The sequence below is a fragment of the Aquarana catesbeiana genome, linkage group LG09, assembly GCF_042186555.1.
Source record: "Aquarana catesbeiana isolate 2022-GZ linkage group LG09, ASM4218655v1, whole genome shotgun sequence".
Classification (NCBI taxonomy): Eukaryota; Metazoa; Chordata; class Amphibia; order Anura; family Ranidae; genus Aquarana; species Aquarana catesbeiana.
The window spans coordinates 221,017,096-221,029,838 of NC_133332.1; the positions used below are offsets into that span (position 1 = coordinate 221,017,096).

The 12,743-nt window shown below is 42.8% G+C and overlaps 1 protein-coding gene across 2 annotated transcripts in view; it reads left to right on the plus strand.

Annotated features, from left to right (window-relative positions):
* The window catches only part of LOC141108290 (rho guanine nucleotide exchange factor 3-like), a 60,965-nt gene that overhangs the window by 31,303 nt on the left and 16,919 nt on the right, over positions 1-12,743 (plus strand). For both annotated transcript variants that reach the window (XM_073599773.1, XM_073599774.1), the window contains 3 exons: positions 2,053-2,310; positions 5,790-5,960; positions 7,078-7,267. In XM_073599773.1, the coding sequence (XP_073455874.1) occupies positions 2,053-2,310; positions 5,790-5,960; positions 7,078-7,267 (619 nt within the window). The remainder of the gene's footprint in view (positions 1-2,052; positions 2,311-5,789; positions 5,961-7,077; positions 7,268-12,743) is intronic.

Below are 12,743 nucleotides of genomic sequence, written 5' to 3' on the forward strand. Positions count from 1 at the left end.
GTAAAAAGTCATGAGGATATTGCCTTTGGGCGCAGTGTGCTGCAGGCTGCAGTATAAGTCCTCTAATTTCATGGTGCCCTAATTTTGTTGTCTTCCTCCCTTCAGTTGGCATTGCTCTGGGACATCCCACATAGTAATTACTATGGCTCTGTGTCCCGTGATGTACGATTAAGAATATAGGATTTTTATAACAGCTTACCTGTAAAATCCTTTTCTTTGAAGTACCTCACGTGACACAGAGGTCCCTCCCTTCTTTCTGGTATACACGTGTATTGCTTTGCTACAAAAACTGAGGTACTCCCAGTAGTGGGAGGGATTATATAGGGAGTGGACTTCCTGTCTTGGGGTGTGCCAGTGTCCATCACCTGAAGGTGGTCTATAACCCACATAGTAATTACTATGGCTCTGTGTCCCATGATGTACTTCAAAAGGATTTTACAGGTAAGCTGTTATAAAAATCCTCTTTTCCCAGCAGTTTCCCTTCTTCTTCAGGGACAACTTCTGTGGACAAAAAGGCACAGCTGCATTTCAGGGAACAAGAAGCCAGGCCTTAGTGCAAGGGACCGTACTTCAGAACATCGGTCCCCTTACAAAGACATCCTTAGCCTGTCCACACAACAGCCGGGGACAAAGAAGATTTTCTTCTTAGGAGCAGCAACCCGCTGAAGATCACAGGTCGCCCTTCAGGGTGGATCACCCAACAAACTTTAGCCATAATGAAATTAAATAAAAGTCCAACACTCACCACAAAAACAGTGATCTTCTAATTACTTCCTTCATCCAGTGATTCGTGCACCTCTACACACCAGGTGAAAAACCTGCTTACATTTAAACATGCTCCTCCTCACTCCTCCTCAGATCCATGATGTTCTGGCCCTCCAACTTCCAATATACTCATGTCTCAAATTTGGAATAGAAAGGCGGATACATAGTGCTTGCCATTTTAAATATTTATTCAAATGACCCCACAATAAAAATACACTTACAAAATTAAAATAACAATGCACTTGTAAAATCACATTAGCCGCCTACTGTGCAAAGATGGCAGCACGGGCCAGGCTCCTCCCTCCTAGACGCGTTGCGCCCTGTGACTTGGCTTCTACAATAGGCGAATGTCTCCGAGTATAATGGGAGTTGGAGGGTGAGATATATTGATATATGTATGTAAATGTATACTGATTAGATTTTGGTAGCGGTGCACTGTTTTATTTTGTAGTTCTAGCTGATTGACAGCCTCAGCTCTGTTGCTGTGTGAAAGTGGGTGTGTCCCTTCCCTCCAATCTGCTGTCAGAGCTCTCCTCCCTGAGCTCTGCAGAGTGTAATTTCAGCTCTCCGCCCATTTTTTTTCTGACAGCTTAGATAAGCTTTTTAAATTCTAGATTTTAAATGGCTGTAGAGAAGAGAAAACTGCAGATAGTCAGGTACAACTTATGTAGAAGTATCACCTGAGGACGATCACTTCACTGGGTATATGTTGGGGTTTACAACCACTTGAATGCATTCCTTGCATTAGGGTAAAAAATGTCTAAGCAGTTGTATCGCCTACCTACCTGTAGACTTACTTGAGTCCTATGTCACTCCAGCGCTGTGCCTGTCTGCAATGGTGCTGGTCGTTGTTCCTCTCCTCATAGGGCACAGAGGCAGCAGCAGAAGCCAATGGCTCCTGCAGCTGTCGGTCAAATCCTGTGAGGAAGGAGCTGGGGTGAGCCGCACCACGCTGTGTGTCTATGGACATACATAGGGCTCGGGAGCACGCCCACACTTGTGTCCCCATAGAAAGTGGCTTGCTATGGTGGCAGACACAGAAGAACTAAAGCAGAGGGCACCGATGGGAGACCCCAGAAGAGGAGGTTTGGGGCTGCTCTGTGCAGATAAGTATAACATGTTTATTATTTTAATTTAAAAAAATAAATAATTACACTATACAACCGCTTGAAGAGTCTGCTATGAAAATAGTTAACAATGGCAGCCTCTGCATTGCTCTCATTACTCCTTTAACACAGGTCACTATTACTATTTTGTTCCGTTAAATAATTAAAAAATTCTCTGCAGATTCCTCATCTCCAGTCCTACAAGACATACTGCTGCAATCAAGTGTCTGCCAAGACTCTGCTGGACCACAAGAGGAGAGGCCAGGCCGTGCACAACTTCCTACAGCTGTGCCAGGAATCGGCTTTTAGCCGTAAACTAGATGTGTGGAGCTTCCTTGACCTGCCCCGAAGCCGATTGGTGAAATACCCACTTCTGCTGAAGGAGATATTGAAGCACACAATGGTGGATCACCCAGACCATGGACCCTTAAGTCAGGCTGTGAGTAATGCACATAGAAGTGCCCCATCATTTATTTCCAGGGATGTTTCAAGATTTTGGAGAGCTATATAGAATATACAGAACTATCTACAAAGCCCCAAAACAGCTTAAAATCTACTGCTCTGACCATAGTCATTTATCTTCTAGCACATTTTTGAGGAACAGGAGCAAATACACAAACACAAAAAGAACATACAAACTCCATGCAGACAGGGTTATGATGGAGTTTAGGTCTAGGACCCCTGCAATAAAAGGCCACACTGCTGACCCCTAAAGCACAGCACTGCTCGCTACTTTCAATCAGCTCTAACGAGCCGGGCCCTCTGATCCCTCCTGTATTGATTTGTATTGTAAGTGTACTGTCTGCCCTCATGTTGTAAAGCACTGCGCAAACTGTTGGCGCTATATAAATCCTGTATAATAATAATAATAATAATAATAATAATAAATAGTTAGCATGAAGAAATTGTTGATCACTGCAACACCTCTAACCTTAATAACATACAGAGCAGGCCGAGGCACTATGCAGTGTTGCAGATACTCTCATTGATACTAGGGCTCTCTTCACTCCGGGAGCCACTAATCCTTGGAAAATGCTGAAACTTTCTGAGTCACATTCCGCTGTATCTCGAGCCAGTGTTAGTGGTTCAGCTGCCAATAACACATCTCTTATTAGTGGGATTCTGAAAGGAGACATAGATCCAAAGTCAGAGAGGCCGAGGCCACAATTGCAGTGTGCTTGAGAGCCAAGTGTCCCTGTGTAATAATAAATATACAGTTGTGCCAGAGAATAAATGAATGATAACACAAAAACTTTTCTTTCACTCATGGTTAGTGTTTGGCTGAAGCCATTTATTATCAATCAACTGTGTTTACTCTTTTTAAATCATAATGACAACAGAAACTACCCAAACTACCCAAATGACTGATCAAAAGTTGACATACCCCAGTTCAAATACCATGTATTTCCCTTTAACATCAATGACAGCTTGAAGTCTTTTGTGGATGAGGCTCGTTATCTTCTCAGATGGTAAAGCTGCCCATTCCTCTTGGCAAAAAGCCTCCAGTTCCTGTAAATTCTTGGGCTGTCTTGCATGAACTGCACGTTTGAGATCTCCCCAGAGTGGCTCAATGATATTGAGGTCAGGAGACTGAGATGGCCACTCCAGAACCTTCACTTTATTCTGCTGTAGCCAATGACAGGTGGACTTGGCCTTGTGTTTTGGATCATTGTTATGTTGGAATGTCCAAGTACGTCCCATGTGCAGCTTCCTGGCTGATGAATGCAAATGTTCCTCCAGTATTTTTTGATAACATACTGCATTCATCTTGCCATCAATTTTGACCAAATTTCTTGTGCCTTTGTATCTAACACATCCCCAAAACATCAGCGATCCACATTCGTGTTGCACAGTAGGAATGGTGTACCTTTCATCATAGGCCTTGTTGACTCCTCTCCAAATGTAGTGTTTATGGTTGTGGCCAAAAAAAGCTCCATTTTGGTCTCATCAATCCAAATGACTTTGTGCCATGCTGTTTGGTTTATTGTAAGCGGCATACTTTGTGGAATTTACATAGTAATGACTAGACATGTGCACACTGAAATATTTCATTTCGGAATTTCGTTTTCGTCCGAAAAATAAATTTATTTAGTTACTCCCGAAATTCGTTTTTATTTATTTCGTTTTTCGTTAAAAATTGCATTTGTCCGAAAATCCAAATTAAGGTCGAATCTGTCACAGAAGGCTTATGGTGTCTGTCGAATGTTCGAAGAAGATTCGACGGAGCAGCTAAACTGTACAACGCCATATAGTTTACCTGCTCCATCGAATCCCCTTAGAACTTTCAACAGACACCATAAGCCAAAGTACGTGTGTACTTAGTTCTAGCTATTTTACTGCTCCTCCTCTTTGGTTACAATCAGCCAATAACATTCATCATCATCATCATTATTTTTATCTATCTTTTCTCTCTATGTAGAATAATCTTGGACTAATAGAGTTAAGGTTAGGAGCATTCGACCACAGGTTCGATGGTCACAGATTGTTATTGTCATCATCACGTCGAATCTCCCATCTATATCGAACTGTTGTAGCAACAAAAACGAAAATAAAGCATTTGTTTATGTCGGATCTTTCGTTTTTCAGATTCTGCACTTTCGTTATTGTTTGTTAAAACGATAACGAAAATACCTGAAATTTGGATGAAAATGCATTCGGACGAAAACGAATGCACATGTCTAGTAATGACTTTCTTCTGGCGACTCGACCATGCAGCCCATCTTTCTTCAAGTGCCTCCTTATTGTGCATCTTGAAACAGCCATACAAACATGTTTTCAGAGAGTCCTGCATTTCACCTGAAGTTATTTGTGGGTTTTTCTTTGCATCCAGAACAATTTTCTTGGCAGTTGTGGCTAAAATTTTAGGTGGTCTACCTGACCGTGGTTTGGTTTCAACAGAAGCCCACATTTTCCACTTCTTGATTAGAGTTTGAACACTGCTGATTGGCATTCTCAATTCCTTGGATATCTTTTTATATCCCTTTCCTGTTTTATACAGTTCAACTACCTTTTCCCGCAGATCCTTTGACAATTATTTTCCTTTCCCCATGACTCAGAATCCAGAAACGTCAGTGCAGCACTGGATGAAAGATGCAAGGGTCTGTCAGGAGTCCAGAAACTCATTGACCTTTTATACACACACTAATTACAAGCAAACCGATCACAGGTGAGGATGGTTACCTTTAATAGCCATTTAAACCCCTTTGTGTTAACTTGTGTGCATGTTATCAGGCCAAAATCACCAGGGTATGTAAAATTTTGATCAGGGTAATTTGGGTAGTTTCTGTTGTTGTTATGATTTAAAAAGAGTAAACACAGTTGTTTGATAATAAATGGCTTCAGCCAAACACTAACCATGAGTGAAAAAAAAAGGTTTTTGTGTTTATCATTCATATTCTCTGAAAAATGGCCAAAAGATCATAAATTCTACCAGGGTATGTAAACTTATGAGCACAACTGTACCTGTAGGCATCTTAGTGTCTGATTTTACAGGATATTGTATAGGGGCTGTAACATTCTCTAGATCACTGTAAAAAAAAGCTAAATCTACCACTTATTAGGGGCAAAATTTCCTCACCGGAGTTCCCATTTCCGCAATTCCCTATCTGTCAGTCTCACTCCTCCTGCTCCATAATGTAAAATAAACTAAAAATCCCAAAGGAGAAGCAAGACCCCTTTTTATTGAATGTGAACAAAGGGAGAATTTGGGGACACAGGGACTCACAGGTAGCTTGGCAGGTCAGTCCTACTAAAATAGTAGGCAGTTCATATTCAGTAGACTGGCCCTTAAAAATGCCAGCAGCAGGCTAATGACTGATGTCCCTTGAACAATGCCACCTCTGCAGATATTTCTGTGCTTCATGTCTTTTAAAGAGAAATCTTATGAGCATTATTGTTAATTGTCCATTCTCTGTTTAGGTGAATGTCATTCAGACTATGATAAGCCAGATAAACAGCAAAGCTGGGGAGGCAGAGTGTGAATATTATAAGAAACGGTTGTCCTATCTGTACGAGAATCAGAATGAAGAGGATGTGTCACGTTCTCGGATCCTGCATTGCCATGGAGAGTTGAAGAACAACAAAGGCCAAGTGAGTAAGATTGTCAGTCTTCTATTAGGAGGAATGGGTGGAAACCCACATCTGCCTGGTGCTGTTAAAGTGGTTGTAAAGCTGACATGAAATATGAACAAAGCATATCTTTCAATTGTGTGTGCTTCTCTCAATCTAGAGCACTATGTGTCTTTTCTGTCTGCTGCCTTGTTCATCTGCTATCTGCAGTCAGTCACTTCTGACAAGTTTTCCTGACACCAGGAGGTAAAAAGGTGACAGGGGAGGGAGCTCCACACACAGCTTGTGACTGACAGCCTTGGTTCTGTTCCTGTGTGCTGTGTGAAGGGGGGGGGTGTTAGTACAGACACAGGGAGAACATGAAAACACCATGCTCATGATGGATGTCCTACTGGAATTCAGTGGCGGTTGATGGATACCTCAAACCCCCACCCAGCTGCTGTCTGCCAGTCTGGCACTTACCTCATCTAGGTGGCGGGCATCCGGGCAGTGGGCATTCGTGCAGCGGCCCTGTATCCACTCCTCCTCGCTTCTGCTGTCCCCTCCTCCTATGTGTCCAATAGGATAGCCTGTCCTTTTAGCCAATCAGGTGACGGGTCTCAGACCCGCTTCCTGATTGGCTGGGAGGAGGATCAGTGTTACAATAGCTAATATTCATTCGCTATTTTAACAGACCTGGGTGGGCTGTGAGCGCACTCTCTGCACCCCAAGCCCACCTTATTTTGAAGCCTATTAGAGCCTCTGGCTCTAAGCCATGCTTCAAAAAAAACACCCCCGTCATAGGAATTCATGCGCCCGGTATCCAGCAAGGGGTCGAATGGATGGGGGGGCGCTGGATAGGGGCACCCTCAATTGATGGGCCGCCCCTGCTGGAATTTGAACCAAAGACCCCAACACTTTCAATTATTAACTATGTAGCCACAATGCTGCCCTTAGAAACGCACAGCCGACAGATTTTATTGTTTGCTGAAGTGTCATCCTGTAAATCTGAGTTACAGTTCGCTGCCTTTTATTTCTTTGCCTATATCCTGTAAAATCTGAGTAAAAATTTCAGAAACATTTTTCAGGATTGTGAAAAGTAGTCATTTTTTATTCAGGAGCAACAAGTTTATATTTACTCATGTTCTTTTCACTCTAGAGGCTTCACGTCTTCTTGTTTGAGAGCGTTTTGGTCCTAACACGCTTAGTGACCCACAATGATCAGCCTCAGTTCCAGGTCTATCGTCAGCCCATCCCTCTACCAGAGTTGGTGTTGGAGGACCTCCCTGACGGTGAAGTGCGAGTTGGTGGCTCCATCCGAGGAGCTTTCACGGCAGCCAGTGAACGAGGTACTGGTTCACTGTTTTACATCTCTAGCTATGTTTGTTACTTCAGCCTAATAGTCAGATTTTATTCACTGTGCACCAGAAATACAAAAGAAATTTGATTGCTGTGGAAAAAATTTTGATTTTTTTTACTCACTGCAAAATCCTTTACATGGAGTCCATCAAAAGAAGGTCTTTAATCTTTGTGTTATACTCCTGCCCAGGGGAGGATTGGACACTGGCAAAAACTGCAGGTCAGTCCAGCATGCCTCAGTTTAGTAGTAAAGCATTTAGTACTGCATGATCATAAACACAGAGGGGTGGGACTTGTGTCCCACCAAGATAAGGATTTTATAGCGAGTGCAAAAATCATATTTGTTTTTCTTGTCCACTGGAGGACACAGAAAGTATTTAACATATGAATAGTTAAAAAGCAGTCTAAGTGAGAGGTGCGCAACACTGCAAAGAAATAGGCCCAGGAAAAAAAAAAAGAACAGAGCAGCTCAAAGAGCTGCCTAAAGGATCTTATGCCTGAAGTTGGCATAAGAATAGGTCTGAACATTTACCTAGTAGAGTGAGACCATATGAATGGATGATGATCTGCCTAAGCTGATGCACCCTTTCAGATACACTTAGGATGACAAAGGGAATTAGTCATCCTGAATTAGGCAGTGGCTGAGAGGCTCACACAGCCCAAACCACTTCCAGACAGTGGAGAGACATTTCCTTTTGGTGAACTGGCTGCGCAATAAGTGATGAAAGAACAATATCCTGAGTGAAGTAAAAGTCAGAAACTACATTGGGCAAGAATCACAGGCTTCGAGACACCCCTGGACCGATGCTGCATCCACCTAGGTAAATATGAATGGGCAAAAAACAAAAACAAACCCATACTTCTCTTAACGGCATGGTTGTTGAAACCTAGGTTTTGAACCTAGGTTTCAACAACCATGCCGTTAACCACTTTAGCCTCGGACCATTATGCTGCATAAGGACCAGAGGACTTTTTCCAATTTGGCACTGCGTCGCTTTAACTGCTAATTGCGCGGTCATGAAATGCTGTACCCAAACAAAATTTGCGTCCTTTTTTTCCCACAAATAGAGCTTTCTTTTGATGGTATTTGATCACCTCTGCTGTTTTTATTTTTTGCGCTATAAACGGAAAAAGACCGAAAATTTTGAAAAAAAATGATATTTTCTACTTTTTGTTATAAAAAAAATCCAATAAACTCAATTTTAGTCATACATTTAGGCCAAAATGTATTCGGCCACATCTTTGGTAAAAAAAATGTCAATAAGCGTATATTTATTGGTTTGCGCAAAAGTTATAGCGTCTACAAACTAGGGTACATTTTCTGGAATTTACACAGCTTTTAGTTTATGACTGCGTATGTCATTTCTTGAGGTGCTAAAATGGCAGGGCAGTACAAAACCCCCCCAAATGACCCCATTTTGGAAAGTAGACACCCCTAGGAAATTGCTGAGAGGCATGTTGAGCCCATTGAATATTTTTTTTTTTTTTGTCCCAAGTGATTGAATAATGACAAAAAAAAAAAAAAAAATTACAAAAAGTTGTCACTAAATGATATATTGCTCACACAGGCCATTGGCATATGTGGAATTGCACCCCAAAATACATTCAGCTGCTTCTCCTGAGTACGGGGATACCACATGTGTGGGACTTTTTGGGAGTCTAGCCACGTACGGGGCCCCGAAAACCAATCACCGCCTTCAGGATTTCTAAGGGCGTAAATTTTTGATTTCACTCCTCACTACCTATCACAGTTTTGAAGGCCATAAAATGCCCAGATGGCACAAAACACCCCCAAATGACCCCATTTTGGAAAGTAGACACCCCAAGCTATTTGCTGAGAGGTATGTTGAGTCCATGGAATATTTTATATTTTGACACAAGTTGCGGGAAAGTGACAATTTTTTTTTTTTTTTGCACAAAGTTGTCACTAAATGATATATTGCTCACACAGGCCATGGGCATATGTGGAATTGCACCCCAAAATACATTTAGCTGCTTCTCCTGAGTACGGGGACACCACATGTGTGGGACTTTTTGGGAGCCTAGCTGCGTACGGGGCCCCGAAAACCAATCACCGCCTTCAGGATTTCTAAGGGTGTAAATTTTTGATTTCACTCTTCACTGCCTATCACAGTTTCGAAGGCCATGGAATGCCCAGGTGGCACAAAACCCCCCCCAAATGACCCCATTTTGGAAAGTAGACACCCCAAGCTATTTGCTGAGAGGCATGGTGAGTATTTTACAGCTCTCATTTGTTTTTGAAAATGAAGAAAAACAAGAAAAAAATTTTTTTTTTTTTTTCAATTTTCAAAACTTTGTGACAAAAAGTGAGGTCTGCAAAATATTCACTATACCTCTCAGTAAATAGCTTGGGGTGTCTACTTTCCAAAATGGGGTCATTTGGGGGGGGGGGGGGGTTGTGCCACCTGGGCATTCCATGGCCTCCGAAACTGTGACAGGCAGTGAAGAGTGAAATCAAAAATTTACGCCCTTAGAAAGCCTGAAGGCAGTGCTTGGTTTTCGGGGTCCCGTACACGGCTAGGCTCCCAAAAAGTCTCACACATGTGGTATCCCCATACTCAGGAGAAGCAACAGAATGTATTTTGGGGTGTAATTTCACATATTCCCATGGCATGTTTGAGCAATATATCATTTAGTGACAACTTTGTGCAAAAAAAAAAAAAAAAAAAAATTTGTCTCTTTCCCGCAACTTGTGTCACAATATAAAATATTCAATGGACTCGACATGCCTCTCAGCAAATAGCTTGGGGTGTCTACTTTCCAAAATGGGGTCATTTGGGGGGGTTTTGAACTGTCCTGGCATTTTATGCACAACATTTAGAAGCTTATGTCACACATCACCCACTTTTCTAACCACTTGAAGACAAAGCCCTTTCTGACACTTTTTGTTTACATGAAAAAATTATTTTTTTTTGCAAGAAAATTACTTTGAACCCCAAACATTATATATTTTTTTAAAGCAAATGCCCTACAAATTAAAATGGTGGGTGTTTCATTTTTTTTTTCACACTGTATTTGCGCAGCGATTTTTCATTTCATTTTTTGGGGAAAAAACACACTTTTTAAAATTTTAATGCACTAAAACACACTATATTGCCCAAATGTTTGATGAAATAAAAAAGATGATCTTAGGCCGAGTACATGGATACCAAACATGACATGCTTTAAAATTGCACACAAACGTGCAGTGGCGACAAACTAAATACATTTTTAAAAGCCTTTAAAAGCCTTTACAGGTTACCACTTTAGATTTACAGATGAGGTCTACTGCTAAAATTACTGCCCTCGATCTGACGTTCGCGGTGACACCTCACATGCATGGTGCAATTGCTGTTTACATTTGAAGCCAGACCGACGCTTGCGTTCGCCTTTGCACAAGAGCAGGGGGGGACAGGGGTGTTTTTTTTTTTCTTTATTATTTTTTTGCTTTTTTTATCTTATTTTTAAACTGTTCCTTTCATTTTTTAAATCATTTTTATTGTTATCTCAGGGAATGTAAATATCCCCTATGATAGCAATAGGTAGTGACAGGTACTCTTTTTTGAAAAAATTGGGGTCTATTAGACCCTAGATCTCTCCTCTGCCCTCAAAGCATCTGACCACACCAAGATCGGTGTGATAAAATGCTTTCCCAATTTCCCAATGGCGCTGTTTACATCCGGCGAAATCTAAGTCATGAAATGCTCGTAGCTTCCGGTTTCTTAGGCCATAGAGATGTTTGGAGCCACTCTGGTCTCTGATCAGCTCTATGGTCAGCTGTCTGAATCACTGGCTGCATTCTCAGGTTCCCTGTTGAGACAGGAGAGCCAGAGAAAAACACAGAAGATGGTGTGTGTGTGGGGGGGGGGGCATTCCCTCCCAGTGCTTGTAAAAGCAGTCTAGAGGCTAATTAGCCGCTAGGATTGCTTTTACATGAAAGCCGACCACTGGCTGAAAAGAATGATACCAAGATGATACCTAAACCTGCAGGCATGGGGGGGCGTGGCCAGCGCGGCATGTGAGCAGACGTCTAGTCACAGAGCTCCCGCAGTGATCCTGATTTGATCCGGTTACCGGCACTCTATTACCCCCGTTTTCGGCTAGATCGAACGGGGAGAACCCCCGGCACATTCCGCGCCCGCTCCGGTGTACCAGAAGGGCATGATGACCCGTGGACAGAGAGGAGAAGGCTCCAGGATGGATCCTCAACATGGCGCCGCTCCGCCGTCCACACAGAAACGTGACAAGCTGAAGGAGGGACAGCACAAGCAGCTGAAAGGCTCTAAGGATGGCTCCACTGATCACCCTAAGGACATGAGGTACTATGCTCAAAAACTGTCTGAAAAACCAAGCCTAGATGCAGCACAGTCACTAAATGAATGCCCTGACTTTAATAGCACTGAGGAGGAAGAATGTATGGAAGCACAGGGAGCAGGGGCCATGTTGATACAGGGAGAGGATAGTGAGGCTATAACTGATAAGCCTGAAGAACATGAGGAGGAGGAGGGGGGTGCACAGCCCACACTGGCAGACATTTTAAAAGCAGTTAACAAATGTACAGCCTCTGTAAACAATCTACAAGTACGATTTGGTGGCCTCAAGGAGGAGGTTAGTCTCATCAGACAAGATATTCAGAAAATTCGAGAGCGTACCACTGCTGCAGAAAGCAGAATAAGTGAGCTTGAGGATAAACTACCTACACTGATTAGAGACTCCCAATCCACCACACGTCTAGCAAGAGCTACGGATACCCGCGCTGAGGATTTTGAAAATCGCCTCAGGCGCAATAACGTGCGCATAGTTGGCTTACCGGAAAAGGTGGAGGGCCGTGACCCCACGCAATTCATAGAACAATGGATGGCTGAAATATTTGGCAAGGAGGCTTTCACTCACTTGCATGCGGTGGAAAGAGCTCACAGAATACCTGCCAGACCTCTCCCGCCAGGAAACCCCCCCCGCCCAATACTGGCCCGTCTCCTGAATTATAGAGACAGGGAAATTATCCTGAAACTAGCCAGAGAAAAGAGGAATGTCCAGTACAATGGCACGCGGATTTCATTCTAACCAGATTTCTCAGCTGCAGTCCAGAAGAACCGCGCGCGGTTCTCGGAAATTAAAAAACGCCTGCAGAGAGTACAAGCCTCTTATGCAATGTTATATCCTGCAAAACTCAAAGTTACATTGAGAGGCAGAGCATATTTCTTTGAACACCCGGCGGAGGCTGCGGATTGGCTAGATGCCAATGAAAATGAGCTTCGTCAGGATAGGAGACCAGAAGCGGAGATAGATTGACATCCCTAACAAAGGCCCAGGGACCTATCCCTTTCTTTTCCCCTCGGAGGAGGGTTGTGCCGGAAACATATATTGATTCATTCTCTACAAAAATGCGAGTTCGATGACAAGATGGATCATGGCATTGTACTTCCCAGTAAGTACCAGAAAATATGTCATTGTTGTTTGGAGGGA